At 54.8% G+C, this 22,314-nt stretch overlaps 8 protein-coding genes across 8 annotated transcripts; 4 read left to right on the top strand and 4 right to left on the bottom strand.

Moving 5' to 3' along the window:
- The first annotated feature begins 1,886 nt into the window (after positions 1-1,886).
- Positions 1,887-6,513, top strand: ACRALDRAFT_1060680 (uncharacterized protein). The gene has a single exon (XM_071016283.1). The coding sequence runs from the start codon at positions 2,424-2,426 to the stop codon at positions 6,237-6,239; it is 3,816 nt and encodes a 1,271-aa protein (XP_070876300.1). The 5' UTR covers positions 1,887-2,423; the 3' UTR covers positions 6,240-6,513.
- Positions 6,514-6,707: 194 nt separating this feature from the next.
- Positions 6,708-7,935, top strand: ACRALDRAFT_1060678 (uncharacterized protein). Its single transcript, XM_071016282.1, has 2 exons — positions 6,708-7,202; positions 7,269-7,935. Exons 1-2 carry the CDS (start codon positions 6,803-6,805, stop codon positions 7,538-7,540), a joined length of 672 nt encoding a protein of 223 aa, XP_070876299.1. The 5' UTR covers positions 6,708-6,802; the 3' UTR covers positions 7,541-7,935.
- A 48-nt stretch (positions 7,936-7,983) lies between these two features.
- Positions 7,984-9,122, top strand: ACRALDRAFT_2097724 (uncharacterized protein; the record flags this gene model as incomplete). The annotated part of the gene is made up of 3 exons (XM_071022851.1): positions 7,984-8,162; positions 8,229-8,884; positions 8,947-9,122. The coding sequence occupies 3 exons, from the start codon at positions 7,984-7,986 to the stop codon at positions 9,120-9,122; spliced, it is 1,011 nt and encodes a 336-aa protein (XP_070876298.1).
- Positions 9,123-9,361: 239 nt separating this feature from the next.
- On the bottom strand, positions 9,362-11,475 carry ACRALDRAFT_1047390 (glycoside hydrolase family 7 protein; the record flags this gene model as incomplete). Its single annotated transcript, XM_071015502.1, has 5 exons — positions 9,362-9,898; positions 9,996-10,242; positions 10,407-10,628; positions 10,689-10,777; positions 10,870-11,475. 5 exons carry the CDS (start codon positions 11,473-11,475, stop codon positions 9,692-9,694), a joined length of 1,371 nt encoding a protein of 456 aa, XP_070876297.1. The 3' UTR covers positions 9,362-9,691.
- Positions 11,476-11,747: 272 nt separating this feature from the next.
- Positions 11,748-12,238, bottom strand: ACRALDRAFT_2032212 (uncharacterized protein). Its single transcript, XM_071020699.1, has one exon. The coding sequence runs from the start codon at positions 12,166-12,168 to the stop codon at positions 11,908-11,910; it is 261 nt and encodes an 86-aa protein (XP_070876296.1). The 5' UTR covers positions 12,169-12,238; the 3' UTR covers positions 11,748-11,907.
- Positions 12,239-14,498: 2,260 nt separating this feature from the next.
- ACRALDRAFT_1060676 (uncharacterized protein) lies at positions 14,499-15,244 on the bottom strand. Its single transcript, XM_071016281.1, has one exon. The coding sequence runs from the start codon at positions 15,117-15,119 to the stop codon at positions 14,655-14,657; it is 465 nt and encodes a 154-aa protein (XP_070876295.1). The 5' UTR covers positions 15,120-15,244; the 3' UTR covers positions 14,499-14,654.
- Positions 15,245-17,761: 2,517 nt separating this feature from the next.
- Positions 17,762-19,658, top strand: ACRALDRAFT_2039739 (uncharacterized protein; the record flags this gene model as incomplete). The annotated part of the gene is made up of 5 exons (XM_071020982.1): positions 17,762-17,781; positions 18,193-18,346; positions 18,916-19,152; positions 19,223-19,382; positions 19,450-19,658. 5 exons carry the CDS (start codon positions 17,762-17,764, stop codon positions 19,656-19,658), a joined length of 780 nt encoding a protein of 259 aa, XP_070876294.1.
- Positions 19,659-19,774: 116 nt separating this feature from the next.
- Positions 19,775-21,486, bottom strand: ACRALDRAFT_2131719 (uncharacterized protein; the record flags this gene model as incomplete). Its single annotated transcript, XM_071024024.1, has 2 exons — positions 21,299-21,486; positions 19,775-21,229 (listed from the first exon to the last, which is right to left on the bottom strand). The coding sequence occupies exons 1-2, from the start codon at positions 21,386-21,388 to the stop codon at positions 19,775-19,777; spliced, it is 1,545 nt and encodes a 514-aa protein (XP_070876293.1). The 5' UTR covers positions 21,389-21,486.
- Between the last annotated feature and the right edge of the window lie 828 nt (positions 21,487-22,314).

The following is a 22,314-nucleotide window of genomic DNA, read 5'->3' as shown; positions in this document are numbered from 1 at the left end:
GGAAATCGTGGCTGTGGTAGGCATATCCGGTTTTCGGCCGAGGTGGATGGCACTAGGATTCAAGATATATGCGTAGGTCCATGGACTGAGGATCGGAGATGATGTGGAAGCTGCTCGGTCCTGGTTCCTTGTGGGTAGTCGGAAGGCATTACTAAAGAATCGCCGGGCGGTTGGATGGCCTCGGTGTCGGGAGCTCTCGCGTGATTTGGAGGTGAGAGAGGGTCATGATGGTGGGTCAAAAATAATATATAAAAATAATATAATCATATTAAAATACAGAAATAAATGTCGGGCCGTAACATGCGAAGTAAGATGGGCGTGTCTTGTGTCTTGTTTGGCCGCTCGTCGCCGTGACTACGGAGTATTACTACAACTTGGTACCTACTTTGCATCTCTTTGGTCGTTGATGACTAATAAGGTACAGGTTCAATGGCAGCTAGTGACATCAAGTTTAAGAGATTTAAGCGTCGAAGCGCATTGCTTCGCCATCCTTGGCAAATATCAGCCAATGAAACGCGTTGAAAATTGGGAGCCTACTCCACCGGAATTATGGGTCGCTCCTACTCTTTCTGGCTGGACCCCTTTTCCTGGAAGGAGGGAAGGAGCGTCTCGCCGACGCTATAGGGAACTGCCAAAATAAATGATGAAAAAAAAAAAATCAAGCCATCATAACCAAAAGCCCAGGTCGAACAAAGTACGGCAACTGACCAAGATTCGAGACAGTCCAGATCTTCATCTTCGCCACACAGTCCATCGAAAGCAACCTGGTTTTCCGTCCACGTTGGTGTGCATGCAGACATTCGGCATGTGGCGTCGCGGGTCTCGGAGGTTGGGAGGTGAGTGACGGCAGACCAACCACGAAATCACGGCAGACAACCGCAAGGCCACTGGCACTCCTCTGCGCTGGACCGACATTTGCATCTGCTATGCGTCGTTTTAGGATCGTGGTCTGTCCCGATTGGGCCAGAGATGGCTTGTAGATGCCGGCATCCTTACGGTATGTATTTACGATGGACAGATGTGGGTTTTATTCCAACCTGATTCTTCAATCCATCTAACCTGTAATTCCACGAAACAGAACTACCAACCCGATCAAGACAATCCGGAGTCCAGGCCCCTTCCCTCGCAAGCGCCAGGGCGTGTTAGTGCTTCAAACAAGCAAAAATCCCCGTCGACAGGACCAAGCAACCCACTGGGTGGAAAGTGGACGGGTCAGTGGTGGGTTCCTCAGAGCCCAGATACGGGAGTACTGGCTAATCGGCTGTCTTTACAGCTGGCTTGCAAGTCCTTCTCTAACTTTTTATCCACTTCCCCTGTCCCTCCTCGAAAATCGCTCATGGGCTGCTGCTGGGGGACGACTCTCCACTTTAGCTGCTTTGCACAGCCTCCCTCTACCGCATCCGAAGCGGGACCCTTTCAATCCCCTTGGCGAGCTTTCATTGGACTTTTCCCTCCGCTGGGTGGGTATCCGTAAACCGTCGAGATATTACTAAGTTATCGCCAAGAAGCCACTTGCCTCTCCATTGTTTCGCTTGCCCTTTGTTTGGGCCGCCTCCTCATGGGTGACATTTCTCAAAACTTCTCTACATCCGTCCAAGGCCAGTTCCTGAAAACCAAATGTTTCCGAGTCCCCTGGCGCTTCTCTCGGTCGTGTCTACCTCAAACGAAACAGAACAGCTCTCGGCGAATCGATCGATGACGACGGGACCAAAGGTCGACAGTGATACAAAAGTCGCCCCCAGGGAAGAGGCCGCCATCCAACACAGCCTCATTCCGGGCCCTGACTGAAATTCTTCTCTCCTGCGCCTACGACGGCCACACTCTGCGCCTCTGACGTCGTCCCACACCCAGCGCCCTAGCCGGTAAACGTCCAAATACGACTTTTTGGATATTCCCGAGCGTCTCGCCTCCCCTCCAACCTCTCTGTCCCAGCCTTACGCGCCGCTGTTCCCTGCCACGGCCTACACTTACATCCAGGCCACTTGCGCGGCCCTTTCCTAACCCGCCGACGCCGCCCAGACACCAGTTCAGGCGGACCTTAACGCTCCCCCTGGGCGTTCAGCCGCGATAAGAAAAACGAAAAACTCAAAATTCCATCAGCAAGGCGCAGACCTCCAGGTATCCATACACCTTTCGAATACCCAGAGGTACATCCGATCGTCTTCTTTTGCCTCCGATCTGTAGACGCCGTCGGATCCCTCTTTGGCTCGTTTCCTTGGTGTCCAGCTCCGGCGGCCAGCCATCTGAAACTGGACGGCTTCCAGTTGCCTCCCCGCACTGCCCTCCTCTTCCCCCACGACTTATAACTACACGACAGCTTGCGCCAAGATTGTCAGTCCTCTTCGGCTTCAACGACGTACTTTAACCATTCTTCAAGCTTGGCCACGCAAGGCCTACTTGAAGCTCTCACTGCCCAACCCATCATGGCCGATAACAACAACAGTCTCGCCCCGCCTCGGCTGCACGTCGAAACTTCACGCCCGCCATCACCGTCACCATCACCATCACCCGAAGCCGAGGATGACATATCGGACAGTAGAAACGGCCTTGCCGTGCCTGTGCCGGCCATCAATACAATCAACACCACCAATCCAACCGACACAACCGACACTACCAACACAATCAACCCGACCAACCCAACCACCACCAACACAGCAAACACACCCAACAGGAGTCGCGCAGACAGCTTGGCCCCTCCCACTTTGCATGTCACCAGCAGGTCTCGCTCATGCTCTAGCGCCGACGAAGAAACCCTGGCACCGTCTCCGACCAACTCCACCCACTCCAACCCCTTCCTCACACCTCTAGGCGGCAGCACCATCGCACCCAGCATACGTTCCCGGAGTTGCAGTCTCCTGATTGAAGATACCGAAGCAGCCCTCCGCCCGGATCCCGGCTCCGAGGCCGATTTTCACGTCACCGAGAGCCCCTTCGCCTTCGCCCCCGGCCACCTCAACAAGCTCCTGAATCCCAAATCCCTCTCTGCCTACGTCGCTCTCGGTGGCCTTCGGGGCATCGAAAAAGGCCTTGCCACCAGCCTGCAAGCTGGCCTGAGCCTCGACGAGACTACCGTCCACTCCCGCATCGACTTTGAGGAAGCCACCGGCCACAAGGCCCCGCACTGCCCCAAACCCCCGCCGTCGCAGGCTTTCAAACCCCATCCGGTTTCCGGCCATGGCTTCCAAGACAGGATACGCATCTTTGGCAAAAATACCCTGCCCGCCAAGAAACCCACGCCGCTGTGGAAGATCGCCTGGGAGACGTACAGGGATCCCATTCTGCTGCTGCTCACCGGCGCCGCCGTCGTCTCCCTCGCCCTCGGCCTGTACGAGACCTTTCGCGGCGATCACCCCGAAGACGAACCCCCTCCTCTCAACTGGGTCGAAGGCCTGGCCATCTGCATTGCCATCATCATCGTCACCCTGGTCGGTTCCTTCAACGACTGGGAGAAGGAAAAGGCTTTCCTCAAGCTCAGCGCCAAGAAGGACGATCGCGAGGTCAAGGTCACGCGCTCGGCCAAGCCTATCATGATCCCCGTCCAGGACATCCTGGTCGGAGACGTGCTGCACCTGGAGCCCGGCGACCTGGTCCCCGTGGACGGCATTTTCATCGACGGCCACGACCTCAAATGCGACGAGTCGTCGGCCACGGGCGAGTCGGATGCCCTGAAGAAGACCCCCGGAGAGCAGGCCTTCCAGATGCTGCAGCAGCGCGGGGGGAACGCCCCCAACGACCTGGACCCCTTCATTATCTCGGGCGCCAAGGTCCTCGAAGGCGTCGGTACCTACGTCGCCACCTCGGTCGGCACCAACTCGAGCTTCGGCAAGATCATGATGTCCGTCCGGACCGACATGGACACCACGCCGCTGCAGAAGAAGCTGGAGCGCCTCGCCATGGCCATCGCCAAGCTGGGCTTCGCCGCCGCCGCCCTGCTCTTCTTCGTCTTGCTCTTCCGCTTCGTCGCCCAGCTTCCGGGCGATGCGCGGGATCCCGCCGAGAAGGGCTCTGCCTTTATGGACATCCTCATCGTCGCCGTCACCATCATCGTCGTCGCCGTGCCCGAAGGTCTCCCCCTCGCCGTGACCCTGGCCCTCGCCTTTGCCACCAAGAGGATGTTGAAGGAGAACAATCTCGTTCGCGTCTTGCGCGCCTGCGAGACCATGGGCAACGCCACCACCATCTGCTCCGACAAGACCGGGACGCTCACCACCAACAAGATGACCGTGGTTTCCGGAACCTTCGGCACCGCCCGCTTTTCCAAGTCGGAGAATGGCGATTCCGCCGGTCCCGCCCAGTTCGCCAAGACCCTTCCCGAGAAGACCAAGAAGCTCATCGTCCAGTCCGTCGCCATCAACTCGACCGCCTTCGAAGGCGACGAGAACGGACAGGCCACTTTTACCGGCTCCAAGACGGAGACGGCCATGCTGCACTTTGCCAGGTCGCACCTGGCCATGCCGCCCCTGGGCGAGACGCGAGCCAACGAGACCGTCGTCCAGATGATGCCCTTTGACTCGAAAAAGAAGTGCATGGCGTGCGTTATCAAGCTGCCGGGCGGCGCCGGCTATCGCCTCCTCGCCAAGGGTGCCTCGGAGATTCTGCTGGACTGCTGCAGCACAAAGGCCGACGTCGATACCCTCGCGGTCCGGGCCCTGGAAGACGCGGATCGCGCACGCCTGCGGGATACCATCAACGAGTACGCCGGACAATCCCTCCGGACAATCGCCCTCGTCTATCGGGACTACCCGCAATGGCCGCCCGCCGGTGTGGAGGCGAAGGACGGCAACGTCGATCTCGGTGCGGTTCTTCATGGCCTGGTCTTCCTCGGTGTGGTCGGCATTCAAGATCCGGTGCGCCCTGGCGTCCCCGAGGCCGTTCGCACGGCTCGGGGCGCTGGCGTGACGATCCGCATGGTCACAGGAGACAACGCCATCACGGCCCAGGCCATCGCGACCGAGTGCGGCATCTACACCGACGGCGGCCTTGTTATGGAGGGACCCGTTTTCCGCACGCTCTCGGACGAGCAGATGAACGAGCAGCTCCCGCACCTCCAGGTGCTGGCTCGATCGTCGCCCGAAGACAAGAGGATTCTGGTGTCCAAGCTCAAGGCTCTGGGCGAGACGGTCGCGGTCACGGGCGACGGCACGAACGACGCGCCGGCCTTGAAAGCCGCCGACGTCGGCTTTTCGATGGGCCTGAGCGGGACAGAAGTGGCCAAGGAGGCTTCGGCGATTGTGTTGATGGACGACAACTTTACCTCCATCCTGACGGCCCTGAAATGGGGAAGGGCCGTCAACGATGCCGTGCAAAAGTTCCTCCAGTTCCAGATCACCGTCAACATCACCGCCGTGCTCCTCGCCTTTATCAGCGCCGTTTCGAACCCGCAGATGCACTCGGTCCTGACCGCCGTGCAGCTGCTCTGGGTGAACCTGATCATGGACACCTTCGCGGCGCTTGCTCTCGCCACGGACCCGCCGACCGACAAGATCCTCGACCGCAAGCCGCAGCCCAAGAGCGCGCCGCTGATCACGGTGAACATGTGGAAGATGATCATCGGCCAGGCAGTCTTCCAGTTGACGGCGACGCTGGTCCTGCATTTCGCCGGCTCCCAGATCCTGGGTTACGACCTCGGCGACGAGCAGAAGCAGCTCGAGCTCGACACCATGATCTTCAACACGTTCGTCTGGATGCAGATTTTCAACGAGTTCAACAACCGCCGGCTGGACAACAAGTTCAACATCTTTGAGGGTATCCACCGGAACAAGTTCTTTATTGGTATCAACTGCATCATGGTCGGGGCGCAGATCGCCATCATCTTCGTCGGCGGACGCGCGTTCAGCATCACGCCCATCGACGGGACGCAGTGGGCGATTTGCGTTGTGCTCGCCTTTGTCTCCATCCCCATGGCGATTCTTATCCGCCTATTCCCCGACGCGTGGTTCGCGGCCATGGCGAGGGCTGTCGGCAAGCCGGCGCTTTTCGTCTACAGGCCCGTCGCGCGGGTTTCTTCGCGCTTCTTCTCGGCCCTTGGCGGGCCGTTCAAGAAGGCTTGGGCTAAAGCATTCAAGAAGCGCGACGACGATGCCGAAAATAGTAACGATGGTGACGATGGGGAGGACGCGAATCAGCGGGAGACTGGGAAGGCGATGGAGGCGCCGATTATGGCGCCGGAGATTATCATTTCTCCTGGAGACGAAGGGTCCAGGAGCGACAAGGAAAGGGACGTGGAAAGGGGGATCTGAAGAATCGCATACGGCGGCGCTTTTGTTTACAGACTCGGACATTTGTATTCTAATCTTGCATCAAATGCGGCGTTCAAGAGAGCGATATACAGGTACGATACCCACCAGTCTTTACTGGGTATATTTGAGGGTCGAGAAACGAACACTTTTTAGACGGGTTGGTTCATTTCGTTTGTGTTGCATGGAGTTCATGTACGAGCGAAGTGTAGATATGAGAGTACGAATGAGAGGGATGACATTCCAGTCTGAGTTAGAAATGAATTATTTTGGCGACAGTTGCTTAGATGTGACCGTCGCAATACCTACGCTGGCCCGGTACTTCGGCGACATGTGGGGATTCGATCGGAGTGGGTCCCGTTCGGAGCGGAGTCGGCCCCGAACAGGAAATGGTTAGTGACTCGCCATGATGTCATTGACACCCACACGCCTTTTCCTTGTTATCGGTCCATCGTCATTCATTCTCCTTAACCCACCCGGCCGACCGTTAATTATTCTCCTCTTCCTTCTCTTCCCTGTCCTTACCTCTCACAATCAAAACCGGCAATGAGCGACCGTCTTGGCACATGATCAACTTGATTCCGAACCACTGCGACGAAGACGCCCGCCATCCCGCCCCCAAACACCCCCATCCCACACACCAACAGCAGCCTTCTCCCGCTGGCCTCGTCTCGCCTCCGTCGGAAATGATTCGCGACGCGTTCGCCGCTTTCCGCCGCCCGCGGGACAACGACCTCACCGAACTGGCAGAGAAGCATTTCGAGCAGGACCTGCGGGATTCCGACCGCGACGTCCTCCGCCGCGCCGCCAAGAAGGTCGGCACCCACGCCACCCTCGGCTCGCTCGTCGGCCTGGGCGTCGGCCTCTTCCTCGCCTACCGCCTGCGCACCAGCCGGGCGCAGATGTTCCAGGCTTTTCGGACGGCCGAGAAGCCGACGCATGTGCAGTTTGCCGATGGACGGTCCAGTATGTCTCGGTTTTGTCGGTTTTCTCACTGAAAGATGGTCATAGATGTGCTGACGATCTCCCCAGAACCCATTCCCGACATCACGCCTTACCTGAAGCCATCGACGGCCGGCGACATTGCGACGTACGGCCTCCTCGGACTCGGGAGTTTGTTCCTCGGCGGCGAGACGGGGTTCTTGACCGGCTCGTACTCTGCGACGCGCTCCATTTCGCGGGACGAGGAGAGCAGGAAGAGGATTGAAAACGCGTTCAGGCGGTACAGGGCCGACTTTTTACGGAAGGAGGCCGATCGGCTGGATGGCGATGCGAAGATTTCAGACATGATCAAGTTTTCGTGAGTGTGGATTGTCTGTTGTGGACTGTTGGAAACGAGGCATCGTAATGAGGGTCGAGGGAGTGTTTCCATTTCACCGTATTAGTTACTAGAAGACAAAATCATGTCAGCCTTTTGGAGTTTACGTGTATTCTACTCCCAAGGGCTGCGAGGGAGGGTCAATTTGTCAAGATGCCCGTAATCTCAAGACTAAATCGACTAGTTCGCGGCCTATTCCGACAGTCGATAAGCGAATGGACTGTTGGAAAACTGGCCTCGGTGAATGTAGCCGCAATTCAGGGGCGCGGGGACGGCAATTGGTATCCGTTCCAACATTCGTAGAGCTAAGGGGCGTAAATAGTAAACCATCCTTACCTACTCCCCATCTGAGATCTCAGGCTTACAAATTACCACCTTTTGAGTCACCTTCATCAACTCAACGTGATCACCACCGTCTCCATCGTCGCCATGAATGTCCCAAAATTCGACGACCTGCCTCCGGTCGAGGGCATGCCGAAAGGCTGTGCATGGGGCGTCTTCGACAAGGACGGGAAGAAGGACCTCCTAGGCACCCTAAATCACCTCACACCAGAGGTTGTCAAAGCAGCGGCAACTGAAGTCAAAGACGGCGTGTCCATCTCACTCGAGTATATCTGACCCTATTCTCCTCCAGTCCCTCCACACCTCACACTGACACAGTGACACCCTCCCAGTTGGCCTCTCGACGCAATGGATCGTATTCCCATGACGCGCCGCAAACTCACCCACAACGTCTTCCTCACCGGCGGAGGCGACCCCCCGTCCGCCTACTGGGACGACGAACTCACCTTCAACACCCAGGGGAGCAGCCAATGGGACTCCATCGTGCACTGGCCCTACCAGCCAACCGGGCAGGTCTACAACGGCGCACGACCCACAGTGGAAGCCCTGAGCCGCAAGTCAGGAGACGGCAAGCCGAACACGATGCCGACCCTGGAGCACTGGCACGACCGCGGCGGCCTGGTGGGTCGCGGGGTCCTCATCGACTTCAAGGCCTACGCCGACGAGAAGGGCATCGCCTTCGACCCGCTAGGTCTGTACCGCATCTCCGTCGACGAGATTGAAGCCGTGGCGGCGCACCAGGGCGTGGAGTTTTGGCCGGGGGACGTCTTCCTCCTGCGCACGGGGGCGACTGAGGCCCTGGACAACCAGGGCGAGTTCGACATGCAGAAGATGGCTGACTTGAAACTCCCCGGTGTGCACGGGGACGAGGCGACGGCGAGGTGGTTCTGGGATCGGAGGTTCTCGGCTGTTGCTTGCGATACCGGGGGGTTCGAGGCCTTCCCTCCGTTGAGAGAGGATGGGTCGGTTGGTCAGGCTGTCGATATGGGTGAGTCCTGATGCCTTTTGGTCGTTTCGAACTGGCTCTCTGACGTATCTTGGCCATTGTAGTCCTGCACAAGTATTTCCTCGCCTTCTTCGGGATGCCGATTGGGGAGTATTGGGATCTCAGCAGGCTGGCTCGGTATTGCGAACAGAGCGGCCGGTATAGCTTCATGTTGACTTCGCAGCCCCTGAATGTACCGGGGTTGGTCGGGTCGCCGCCCAATGCGCTGGCCATTTTCTGAGAGGATCGGGTCCTGACGGGGACAGCATGGCCCGGGCGATGTGTGTGCTATAGAACTCAACTGACAAGACACTTGCCTCCAAGTCGGACTTGAGGGGGGATAAAGCTTAGGGGGGTAGATAAGTCTTAATGGGTAGGTAACTAGGATATGCTCTACTATCTAGAAAGCTATGACTCTTTACTGCTTAGGTAGGTTGCTAACTACAGATACCACATGAAGATCAAGGCGGCATAGTACAGCCAGGGGCTTTCTTTACAAGTGCTATCTGCCCTGGCTCATATCGAACCCGAGAAGCTTATATATAGAAAAACGAGTATGTACGTGTATATAATGACTACATGCAATGCATGTAACGATCGTGATGAACTTGAGTCTTAAGACGCGAAGAGACACCGGATGTGTCCATCGCATCAGAACAAACTTTCAGAAACATGATAGTCCACTGTCCAGTAAACCAGACACATCCACCAGGAGAAGCAAGACGGCCACCAGGACCGGGACCCCAAGCTCGAGCCAATACCACTGCCATCATCGCCACCAGAGTCGTCCTTTTACCTTGAATCGTAGGCCTAGTGGAAGCGGAGATTGCCAACATCGTGAGTAGAGCCAATGGGGCCAAAGCGGACATTGGACCAGACAACATGGGCATTCGGGTGCTGGGAAATGACGTCGTTGGGGACACCAGAGTCGGTGGGACAATCGCCACGGTGGGTGCCGGGCTGGCCCGCCTCCTCGGGCGGGTAGACCGAGTCGAGCCAGAGCATGTTGGCGTAGTGCTACAAGGAGTCAGTGGTATGGAAGACTCAAGTCAAGCAACTATCGTGTAGCTCGGTTCGAAAAGCGGAGAGGAGAAGGAAAGAAATCGTCACTTACATCAGCCCAGATGGACATGACAAGGACCATGGGCAACTCGAGAGCATTGTTGACCTGGGTGTAGCCGCCGATTTCCGCCTGGCGTGGGTAGTCGTCCCAGGCCGCCACGGTGGCATCGCAAAACTCGGGGTTGATCCTGTTGCTATCGCTGGGGACACCATCGCTGTTCGGGGGAGGCACCTCGATCACCTGGCCGTTTTGGATGAAGACGGTGTACATCTCATCGGGAAGGAAGCGGGTGATGACCCTTGGGAGAGTCAGCTTATTTCGTCCCTTTCTTTCTTCTTTTTCTTTTTTCTTCGTCTTCTCTTTTTCAAGGCAAAAGAAAAAAGGTGGGAATGGCCTCAGGGGGAGGACCTCAGGGGGAGGACCTCAGGGGCATAGAGAACAGAGACACGAAACACGACTCACGTAAAAGGCTGCTCGGTGTTGAGCGTCTTGCCCTTGCCGTAGAAATCATGGTTTCCGAGACGGAACGGGTTGTAGTCACAGCCATTGGCGTCACACTTGCCACCGAACCGGCTCTCGGAATAGGTGCCACCGCACTCAAAGTCGACGCCGCAGACGTGATACTCGTTATAACCCTCCTCGCAGCCATGAGGCGTCAGGGCGTACGCCCAGGCGTTGGACTCCCTGGATAGACAGTTAGTTATCCGCTGCGATGGGGGCCGGCCACCAAGACCTTTCACTCACCAGACATCAATCTCAGCACAGCAGGCTCCCATACCGCCGACGCCGGCGTTAGGGTCAGTCGCAGAGGGCTCCCATCCCTCAATGTTGGCCTGTCGTCCTGCACGTTAGTCTCGAAAAGCCATTATAACCATTCTGTCCCCCCAGGTGCCGTCTCTTTCATCCCCCAAAGTGAAAACAATACCTTGCCGTTGATGAACTTGAGGTCGCGAGCACACTGCGCATCACAGTAGCCGGTACCATACTTGGCACCAGCACTGTTATTCGACTCTTCACTCATACCGCCGTCGGGCTTCATAGGCACAAAGTAAAGTGCGCTATTAATACCACACTCCACGGTGGACAAGTCGACGTCAAAGGCAAACTCGTTGTTCATGAGCGTGAACATCTGGTAGGTCGAGTCGTTCTCGAGAAGGTACGTCCGGGAGCCGACGTTGGTGCCGTACGCGTGCTCGGTAACGAACCGCAGAGTCAGAGCGTCGCCGCTGGTGCTGATGCCGTAGGTAGACTGGTAGTTCTCGCCCTCGAGGGCGCAGTTGGTCGCGCAATCATCGGCGCCCGAACAGATGCCAGTCCAGTTGTTGCCGTCGTAGCAGTTCTCATAGCCGCCCACCTCGTGGACCCAGCGCCAGTTGGCATCGATGACGATGGACCCCTGCACTTGGTTGCAGGACCCAGACGTACAGTCGTACCAGGTCATGGGAGGGTGCTGCTCGGGCGTCTCGTTGCCGGCCTGTTGGGCCAAGGCCACGGCGAGGAGGGAGAGACCAGTACACAGGATGGACTTCATCTTGAAAAGATTGGAGAAGGAAACGGGGAAGAGGGATGTTTGGGTTCACTGGAAGGCGCTGGTGAGGTTTGGCTGCTGCCGATGCGGGCTTGGATAGGAGATTCTTCCCGTCGAGGCAGACCATGTCGTCCGTACTTATACTTCTCGAAGAGGGGAGGTTTCGAGCTCCATGGCGCTTTGATCACGGAGACTGGTGATCCGAGGTCGTCGTGTGATATGATTTCGGTAGGAAGAATCCGCATGAATGGCAAGTCGGAGAGGGCGGCATAGACTTGGACGGCATATACTGCGTTCCGACCTCCACCACAAGAAAACAACGTTCATGAATTCCGTTGGGAAGCTTCATGAAGCCCAGGTTGCAGTCGCGATATTGAATGCAACAAACGACTGTCGATCCTTTCCCCTAGATAGTCTGAACCGGCCGCGGGCCTGTCACATTCGTCGGTCGACAGCCATCCACCACGGATTTTCTGTTCCGTTCGCCGAGCAAACAGGGCGAGCTTCCCTCACAGGATGACACGGCGTGAGGGGCATGAGGTTTCCGCCCGATGCCGTTGAATGGTTCGATGATTCGCACAAGAGTCCTCCCACGTCCTTGATTGCCTGTTCGATCGAGGCATGGGGTGGTTCACTGCTTCTCGGAGTTGCAATCGTAGACAGCTTCGGAGTGTAGCTCTGGCTTGGCCATGACATATTCACTGCCGCCCGTCATCCAAGTGCCTTCAATATCAGTCGTTCTCAAGACTGATTGGGCTTCCCGCTCTCTTTTCGGATCAGAAATCACATCCTCGGTGACGTCTGTCATCGCATGCGATCGTCACGCTATTAACCAGCTCCGTGTTTCTGGCTTCTTACACATATTACTTGCCCCGTGTCAGAGTGGATTGCCCCATATAACGATGATTACTCAAAAGCTTGAGTGATTGTCTCCGTTGTTAAGCGAGGAGGCTAGAAGACAAAGCGGCGGGTGGCGATGAAGGATTAGGATAGCTCGCACGAGTTTGGGTCGAATATGTCGATCTCACCATGAAAGGGGAACGGAAGCTGTGCCTGCGAAGCGTGAGAGGCAGTTGACCTCGCCCTTTGGGATGATCTTCACCCTATTCGAGAGGTGGCATTTGTGATGACATCTGGGGTGCATGCAACCGTCAAGTAATAACAGGGAGATGATCGGCGTTGTTCAATCTCGAGTTGGTCACACTGTTTGGCGGAAACCGTTGATTTACCCTGGGATGTGAGCTGTGACTCGTCTGCTTCAGCATTGGTGGTAACCTCGGCGGAATTAATGCTTTCAGCGTGAAGAATGTTATCGTCCGGCGAAGACGCGGTTCCGGCGGTTGTACTAATCGTTGACATGACGTCCACTCCTGGTACATCGGCGGCTCTCGCAGAGAAACCATCTAGAAGCGCGGTGGAGGTTGATATTGAGCCAGGATACCTGAGTGCCGGGCCCAAGCGGAACTTCGCCGCCCTTCCGCGTGGATCGTGCGGGGTTGGAACAGGCGTTCTGCAGACAGAGGCGACGTAGAAATATCACTGGTCATGGCTGAGTGAAGTCGGTTTGACAGCCGGCCATGCGGAGTACGGGCCGAAATCAGTGTATCACCTGAAATGTGTCACCGTCTCGACACTGTCTTCGAGTTCTCAACTCGGTCTGTTTGGGTGCCAAGTGATAGATCAAACGGTGGGAGTTTTGACTGGCCAGCGAAGACACATCATGTCGTGCCCTGAAAGGAATTGATCGCCCGCGTCGTACACCGTACCTCCGACGTGAGGCCTCCTCAGAGGCTTCATGGCTTCGAGGTAGGTTGGAGTTGGGAATGTTGCTCTTGTCGGACCAAATATTCACCCAGTGTCCGTTGCCCAGCATATTTTGGGTCCGCGTGACCAGTGAATAGTCCTGAACCTGGCACAAGGCTTCAATATGACAATATCTGGTCTTGGAGGCCTGGAGAGGTAAGATTCTAGTGGCAGTCGAACGAAAGCAACGAGGGAGGCCGACGCAGGTGCGCAGCGGCAGCATAACCAGGAACCATCGATTATCCGCTTGATCCAGTCGAGGTGGAAGGCCAGTACACGTACGTACGTCAAGAGGTATGGTTCTGCCACTCCGGGAACCCCCAGATCCCCGTGAGGGCTTTCGAATGACCGCCGTCGCCAACTCCTTCACGGGTTCCCATCTTAGTGTCGCATTTTTCGAGTGCCCAGGACTTAGGCAGCGGCGTATCCAAAGATCGGTATATTAGCCCCAAGGCCAAGTGTTGAAAAACAGGTGAAATCCGTCCGAGGAGCAAGGTGCGCACTTTGCTGTGACGGGAATCATCTCTTCCCTGCGTCGCTCTGTGATGGAATGACGCGAGGTTACACAAAGAGGCCAGGAGCTTCCACTTTGCTATGCTTAGCTAATTCGCGCTTTCCAAGTGTACATATCACGTGACACGCTTCATCCACTGTGGGTCTCTGTGACTTTTCTGTCGATGCACGGACCTGGTGAATATATGTACGTACCTCTGCGACAAATGAAAGTTCCATCTCCCGCGAGTCCCGTTCCCAGGAGAATAAACCCCAACCTCTACACCATAGTCACTCTCGATGCAATCGGCACGGGGTGAAATGTTTATAAGAGCTTCTGCTGTCTGCTCTTGGACTGAGAAGAATCCATCGGGGCCTGGTCAGACTCTAACTTGGCTAACGCCTGCGCAAAATGACGGCTGTGTAACTTTCTCATCTGAGTCCTGGATGCAATACACCCAGGTATGCACCAAGTAGACGAGAGTGTATGAGACAGATTCGTGTACATGGTGACGGGAATATCGTAAAGATATAACGTGGCCACTAGAAACGATCCCCTCGGCAGCTTGTCCCCGGGGATAGTGTTGTTACTATGGCTCTGATTGTCAGCCTCCGAGAGAGGGGCCGGTTTTGACCCGGGTTATCGGAGCAGTGGGTCCCCGGCCTCCGACTCGCCGGCCATTAGAGAGAAAGTAGTTACGGTAGAAAAGAACCGGAGCACGGGAAAATTACGGACACTAAATCAACGTTGCTTATATTCGAATGTTCCCACTACGTGGGTGCGACACAGTCTTGCAATCAATCCAATAGCTATTCCGACACACGACATTCTGATGAATCTGATCCTTCAAAGTTCGAACCCCCTTCAATTAACCAGTACTCTGTACTCAGGCGCAAATGGTAAACGTGACATCGTCAGAGGCCGTGCAGACCTTGACCTGGCTTCCAGCGGGAGGCGTCCCATCGTTCCAGACAATGGCGTCGCAGTCGTCATTCGCGCTCTCCACGACGAGCTTCTTGCCCGGGAACGCATTCCCGAATGTGTTGGAGAGGTCGTACCAGATGTTGTCGCCATCAAGGCTGTAGGCGAAGATGGTCTGGGGATCGCCAGTGTAGAGGCCGTCGCGGTCGCGGGTCACCTTGAGAGCCTTGCCGCCGGTGACGGGGTCCTTGGTGAACACTTCCGTGTAGCTGTCGCCTCCGGCCTCGAGATGGAACGGGCCGTCAATGTCGCTGCCGACAGACCACAGGGTGACTTCAAAGTCGCACGAGTTGACGACGCGGGCGTTGCCGACGGCCGAGGCCAGAGGGGTGGTGATGGCCAGGGCGGCGACGAGAGACTTGAGCATCATGATGATGGTTGAGAGCAAGAGATCTAGTACTGTTGTTCAGAAACGAGAGTTGGTTGAATTTTGAAGATCTTGGAGTCTTGGTTTGCTCACGTTGCTTGCCTGGACAAGACGCAGACTAGAGATCGAGGAAGGGCCCTCCCTTTATACCCTCGAGGGACAGGGTCCAAGGCACCATGATCTGCAAGACTATGTGGCATTAATCTCCATCGTCAAGCTGAGGATGTCAGCAACAATCATCCATCGAGATGAGTCTGGTGATGAAAATAACATCCTTGAGCTCGCTTACACAGTTGCTTGCCCAGTGCCGACCGCCGAGACGAACAAACGACGCTTGGCGCGGGGCGGCCCAGCCGATAAGTCCAGTCCGGGGGTTGGCGTTGTTGCCTGGCTGCTACGCTACGTCGACTTGCTGACTCTTCTTCGCACACCGATAGATGTCTTGTCAGGCCCAAAAAGAAAAGGAAGGGAATACGAGACGTCATGGATGGATATAACCAAAAAAAGACCCCATAGTCTCGTCCTTCGGCCGATACGAGCTGCAAACGTTCGACTGGATGTTATTAAAGGGAAGGGATCGTCGGAGCCCCGTATTCTGATCGCCGGCCAAGCGTTCTTCTCTCTGACCGATTGGGCCACGCCGCACGCTTCTTGCGGGGAAGCTTGGCAACTTTGCCTCTGCCCAAAGCCGTTGTTCTAACATCCGGCATCCTCGTCAGGCCGAGCACGAGTTTTCGGACCGAAATGGGGATATGTGTATAGAATTGTAGGTCGAATCGGGTGGATTGAGTTCCGTTCTTACGCTTTCTGGGTTCATTATCCGATGAGATTAATGTATACTTCCGGTGTATCTTTCTAATCCAGAGACCAAAGTAGAGCCAGCGGCGGGCTTGATGTAAGTATGAAGGAATGGTATATCATATGCCCCGTACGGAGTAGTGCCGAAGCGCGAATGACATCAAATGCCCGAGAAGAATTTGTTGCGAGTTGAGCGACGGATTTTATAACCCACTTACCTGCCCAGTTATAGGTAGTGTAGGGCGTTAATTTGAGGCGTAAACTGTTGCCTCGAACTATTAATAGCATTAGCGGGGGTCCTAGGATCAGAATTTTCATGTAGGGGTACTTGTTTCATGCCTAGAATCATGATAACCATGGGTTTTCCAGGGCAAAAAATGGATAACTTGCATAGAATCATGCTAACATGGATCAAAATCATGTTAATACGCATCGAAATCATGTCCCGAAGGCGTGGATCTATGTTAACCGGCAGATAACCTAGAAACTAACTAATAGCGAGTAAGGGGCTAAGGGTTGTACCTATATACCTATAACGTACCTACCTACCTTATATAACAGGTAGTAGGTCCTTCCGCGATTCCACGATATCTTCGGGAGGCAGGAGCAGCAGCGTAGGCGGTGGTTATTCTGCCGTGTGACTCAATTAATACGATTAGGATCTTCTTCTTTTCCTTTAAGATCTTCCTTTTCCACCTAACAGCCTCCTATAATAACAGCCTATAATAACAGCCTATAATAACAGCCTATAATAACAGCCTATAATAATAGCCTATAATAACAGCCTATAACAATAGCCTATAATAACAGCCCTCCTAGGCAGAGCCTTCCCACCCCTAAAGAGATCGTGACGAAGAGCTAACTTCTTCTATAATAACAGGACCTCTTCTATAGCAGGACCTCTTCCATAGTAAGACCTCTTCCATAGCAGACCTCTTCCATAGCAGCAGGACCTCTTCATAGCAGCAGGACCTCTTTATAGTAGCAGGACCTCTTCCACACAGGACCCTCTTCCATAGCAGACCTCTTCCATAGCAGGACCTCTTCCACAGCAAGACCTCTTCCACGATAACAGAGGTAAGCAGAGCCCTATCCACAGAGTCCTATCCATAGAGTCCTATTAAGCTAACCTCTTCCACAGCAGACCTCTTCCATAGCAGACCTCTTCCATAGCAGACCTCTTCCATAGCAGACCTCTTCCATAGCAGACCTCTTCCATAGCAGACCTCTTCTATAGCAGCAGGACCTCTTCCACGATAATAGAGGTAAGCAGAGTCCTATCCACAGAGTCCTATCCACAGAGTCCTATTAAGCTAACCTCTTCCATAGCAGGACCTCTTCTATAGCAGCAGGACCTCTTCACAGCAGCAGGACCTCTTCACAGCAGCAGGACCTCTTCACAGCAGCAGGACCTCTTCCACACAGGACCCTCTTCCATAACGGGAATCAATTGATTGATATTGAACTGGTGGCTGGATAGCAAGTTAAGGGGATAGGAGGCTGGGTGCGTCGTGTGCATTTTAATTGATGGTACCTTATTTTAATCGAGGTATATCTTTATAACCATAAATGTCGTTGATTGGTTAGTTGTCTTAAGCCATATAAATTTCTATACAGACTAGTCGATTTCCATGTTCTACTCCGATATGATTTCTGGGAGCAACATGATTCTAACCATGTTTTTATGATTTTCACTATACAAATCGGTGTTTCCCTTTAAATCATGTCATATATTAACATGGAAATCTAGGCCCGGGTACCGGCAGTACTGAGAGCATTGGGTATGTTTGATAATTGAAGTCACACACACGATGTGACTGGCCGCCGAAATCAAGCGGCTGTAGATAATGTGTCACATGACTAATTAGTAAGATAATCTTCATATATGTAGAGAAAGTTGATGTGGGCAAGGCGGGGAGAAAGGGAGAAAAGACGTGTTGTGTTGTCTACCTACGGTATTGGATCTCGTCGCGATCGCTCGATCCGTCCACTCTACACGGACGTGAGACCTCCCCCGGATCTTAGATTTTCCATATTCCGTGCCTCTACTTCATGGCATCTCGAATTAAATTGCGGGGCACCCAGTCCTCATCCCTACCATGAGCGTGATGGGCTCGTTTTCAGGGTGTTTTCGGCTCAGCACACAAAGGCACTGGGCTTTTCGTCGCGTCACCCATTACAGCCGCCCAAGTCTCATACAGAGAACCGTTCTCCAACCTCATTCGCGAATTGCGCGGGAAATATCTGCCCAAGTTGCCCCGGCTAGAACATTTCCAAGCACTGGCTTCGAGTTGATTCCTGCGAGCCAGAAAATTGAAGAAGAGACCGTGCCAGGTTATAAAGCCGAAAAATATTATCCCGTACGACTCGGAGAGGTCTTTAAGTCTAGGTATCAGGTGGTTGCAAAGCTCGGTTATGGCACCGGATCAACCGTCTGGCTCTGCCGAGATCTCCAGTATGTATACGAAGTCTGGAAATCATACAGAACCCCTTACACATAATACAATCCGGCTAATCGGAGGCTCCTTATGATGTAGGGAAAATATCCTTTTAACACTCAAGGTTTGCGTTACTGGGGAAGAAGGCGCCAGCAACGAAGTAGCTAACTAGCTATATCCAGCCATATCAAGTCGATTGACGCCGAGCATCCCGGAAAGGAATGACTTCGCGTGGTTCTGGATAACTTCCGAATCCAAGGGCCTTCTGGATGTCATGACTGCCTTCTGTTCACTCCACTAGGGTTGACATACACGGATTTCCGCAGCCTCTTTCCAGGGAACGGCTTCACCCCGGACCTCCTACAGAAAAGCTTGGCGGTGATTATACTAGGCCTGGACTTTCTGCATCAGGTCGGTGTCGTGCATACAAGTATGTATTATATCGTATGGCCCGCGCTCTACTATCTAGAGATACAGTGACATTCATACGCATCTCATACCTTTCGCCCAACAACATACTCCTCGGAGTCAATGATGCTGCGGTATTCGCCCAAATCGAACAGGCGGAAATAAAGAACCCGTCCTCTCGTAAGGAACTAGCTGATCGTACCATCCACCTTTCTTATACCATGTCTATTACCCATGGCGCACCACTTATCTGCGACTTTGGTGCTGCCCGCCTGGGAGAGCCGGGTCAGAAGCACTCTGGCGATGTTATGCCGGGTGTCTACAGAGCACCCGAAATGATCATCGGCGCGGAATGGGATACGAAAATAGACATATGGTTCGTTGGGGTCATGGTACGTAAAGTGCACATGTGGTCCTCAAAGCCCTTATCCGTCTCTGGCTTACACCCCTTAATGCGTACAGATCTGGGACTTATTCGAAGGCGGCCGCCTCTTCCGCGCTGTAAAAGACGGCCATCTGAATGACGAACAGCACCTTGCCGAGATGGTCTCCCTTCTGGGCCCTCCGCCTAAGAAGTTCCTCGAGTTGAGCGACAAATGTCATCAGTATTGGGACTCGGATGGTAGGTGTTTGATGGACTTTGGGATGATGGTTGGCTTCACGCAAAAACTTGGCTAATGACCAAAAAGGAAATTGGATCGCCGCGACGCCTATCCCCGATCAGACCATTGAGAGTCGTGAAAGGCGTCTGGAAGGAAAGGAGAAGGAGTTGCTTATTGCCTTTGTTCGTAAGATCCTGCGCTGGCATCCCGAGGACCGCCCAACGGCAGAGGACCTTTACCCGGATGGGTTTTTGCATCATAATTTTCTTGGGGATAATAACGGAGATTCTGCATAGAGCTGCACTGACGGCTGGGCATTATGCAGTGGGTATGGTATGTCAAGTCTGTCGTAGAACACAACGTTTCTATTACTTCGTAGATCGGCATGCACACTTTCAGTGAACGCCTGTTATTACACACGGCTAACTTTCCAACCGCCAGGCACACGCCGCTGGAAGAATCCCTCAGGATCGTACTTGGCCGCAGTGTCCTTGAGGAACTGCACGTTCTCTGCACCATACGACCCAATGACGTCCTGCTCCGGGTTGGCATAGTTCATGTAAAGGTAAGACGAGTGGCCCGGCTTGGCGGCGGAGAATGCCCTCAGCTCCTCCATGGCCTGGGCCATCTTCACTTGGACGATACCCTCGTAGCCGGCATCCTCGGCCAGCAGCGTGCCGCGGGCCTCGAAGAGGATCGAATCGGCGGGGAGGTTCTTGTCGAAGCCGAGAATGTTGTTGCCGGGAGGGACGGATTCGAGGTCCTTGGGGAGAGGCTGGAAGACAAAGTTGACGGACACGGGGACGTTGGCGGCGTGGAGTTCCCCGGTCATGGCCACGAAGACGTCGGCCGCCTTGTTCATCATCTCGGTCGTGGCCTGGAGGGTCAGGGTGAAGGGGATGTAGTGCGAGCCGCCCGTGTCGGCGATGGAGGCGGCGATCTGGCTGAGACTCTGCTTCGCCCTCCGGTCGACCGTCAGGGGGATCTCGTTGAACGGGGCAAACGTCGGCGAGTCCTCGTCGCCATCCGTGCTGACGGCCATGACCATGACGGCCAGGTTCCCCCCGTCGTTCCGGAACACGACAAACTCGTGGTCCGGGTGGCCCGAGCCGATGGACGCGGCGTACTCGACAAACTGGTCGACGACGACATCGAGGTGGTCCCACGAGGTGAACAGCAGGCCGCCGTAGGCACCGTCGGGGGGCGTGGTAAAGGTGCGCATGTCGAAGCGGGTCACGATGCCCAGGTTGCTCCCACCTCCCTTGAGAGCCTTGAACAGGTCCTCGTTCTCGTCGGCATTGGCCTCCACGACCGACCCGTCGGCCAGGACGACCTCGTAACCGACCACATTATCGCACGAGAGGCCAAAGAGCTGGGTGTGGTAGGACGCGCCGCCCGAGACGAGCAGGCCGCCTGCGCCCACATGGCCTGAGCGGCCGCCGGTGACGCTCAGGTCATACTCCTCCAGCGTGGTGATGACACTACCCCATCGTGCCGCGGGGCGGATTTGCGCCACGGCCTTGGTCAGCGTGCTGTGGCCCCTCCAGCGACCCTTGCAGCCTCCGCCAACGACTTCGGTGGAGTTGAAGAAGGTGAGGTCGATGGTGATGCCGCGGTTCACGGCGTTGTTGTCAAAGTCGCTGTGGCCACCGGAGCGGACGGCGACGTCCCAGTTACCGGCGCCACTCACGCCGTTCAGGGCCTTGATGACGTCGGAGACGTGTTCAGTGGACCGCGGCTGCACAATGCAGTGCGGCCGCAGCCGGCGGTTCTCCGACGAATAGTACGTCGACACGCTGTCGGTGTACTCGACATCAGTCGGGAGTTGCAGGATATCCTCCAGGCCGGCATCCAGGAGAGCATCGCACTGTATAATATGTCACGTCAGGATCTTTTGCTTCTTCCCCGTGCCGTGTGCAGGGGCGGGAGAACTCACACCCTTGAAACCGGTCCGACTCTGCTGAGCCGACACCTGGGCCGCGAGGGCCAGGGTTGCGGCCGCGCCGAGGAAGCGCATAAGGGTCATGGTGTTCCCGCGGGCGACGATCAGGGGATCTGAGACAAAAGAAACCAAAGAAAAAGAGGGACAAAAAAAGGAGAAAGGAGTGAATAGATTAAAACGAAGATCAATGGACGGGAAGCGACCCCAGATGTGTAAAGGAGCGGATAAAGGAGCGGATAAAACAACAAGTAAAGGAGTGAGGCAGTAAATCCCAAGATTAGGAGTGCATATATTAACCTGCAGAAAGTGGGAATATCGAAGCAACACACATCCCCTTTATTAATCCTGAAAAGACCAGCGTCGGACTTTTCTTCTCTTTTCCTCCGGATCGCACTTACACCCGAGTCCGCGACTCCATATTTTGTAATTAATACAGTAATGCCACCTATAGAAACTTATATAAACGGGGGCTTCTCAGGAGAGTCTAGAGAAGTTCTATGCACGCTTTAGCCCAATTCGTCTGGTGAAGCTTGGGGACAATGGAACATGGGAAAAGAAAAAGAAGAAAAAAAGGACGAAAAAAATAAAATAAAAATAAAAAATAAAAAATAAAAAAGGGGGGATGGTACCTGAACCGCCATTCCGGCACTAAGAATCCTTCCAGACGTGCCGGATGCCGAGAGACGGCACAGCGACGCCACATCCCGGCTCTGCCTCCACCTCCTCGGCCTAATACCCTGACCACGTGCATATCGGCCGCGAATCGCTCCATGATGAACCACAAGATGTGGTACGTTGTATTCTACAATATGAATTTGGCAAGGCAAGACGGCAAAAGGGGCTAGGGTCCCCTGAGATTTGAGCCCTGAGGATCGAAGGAAATTTACCCCTACCTATCACCAACCTACGTACGTTGTGCTAGTGCCGGCATATGTTTTCAAAAAGGGAATGAAACCTCGAGACTCCAGTGCCGAACGTTCTAATACGTGGCATAGCCGCGAATCGCAGCT

This window comes from Sodiomyces alcalophilus (assembly GCF_042370955.1).
Source record: "Sodiomyces alcalophilus JCM 7366 unplaced genomic scaffold ACRALscaffold_2, whole genome shotgun sequence".
Lineage (NCBI taxonomy): Eukaryota > Fungi > Ascomycota > Sordariomycetes > Glomerellales > Plectosphaerellaceae > Sodiomyces > Sodiomyces alcalophilus.
This window is presented reverse-complemented; position numbering and strand designations above follow the sequence as displayed.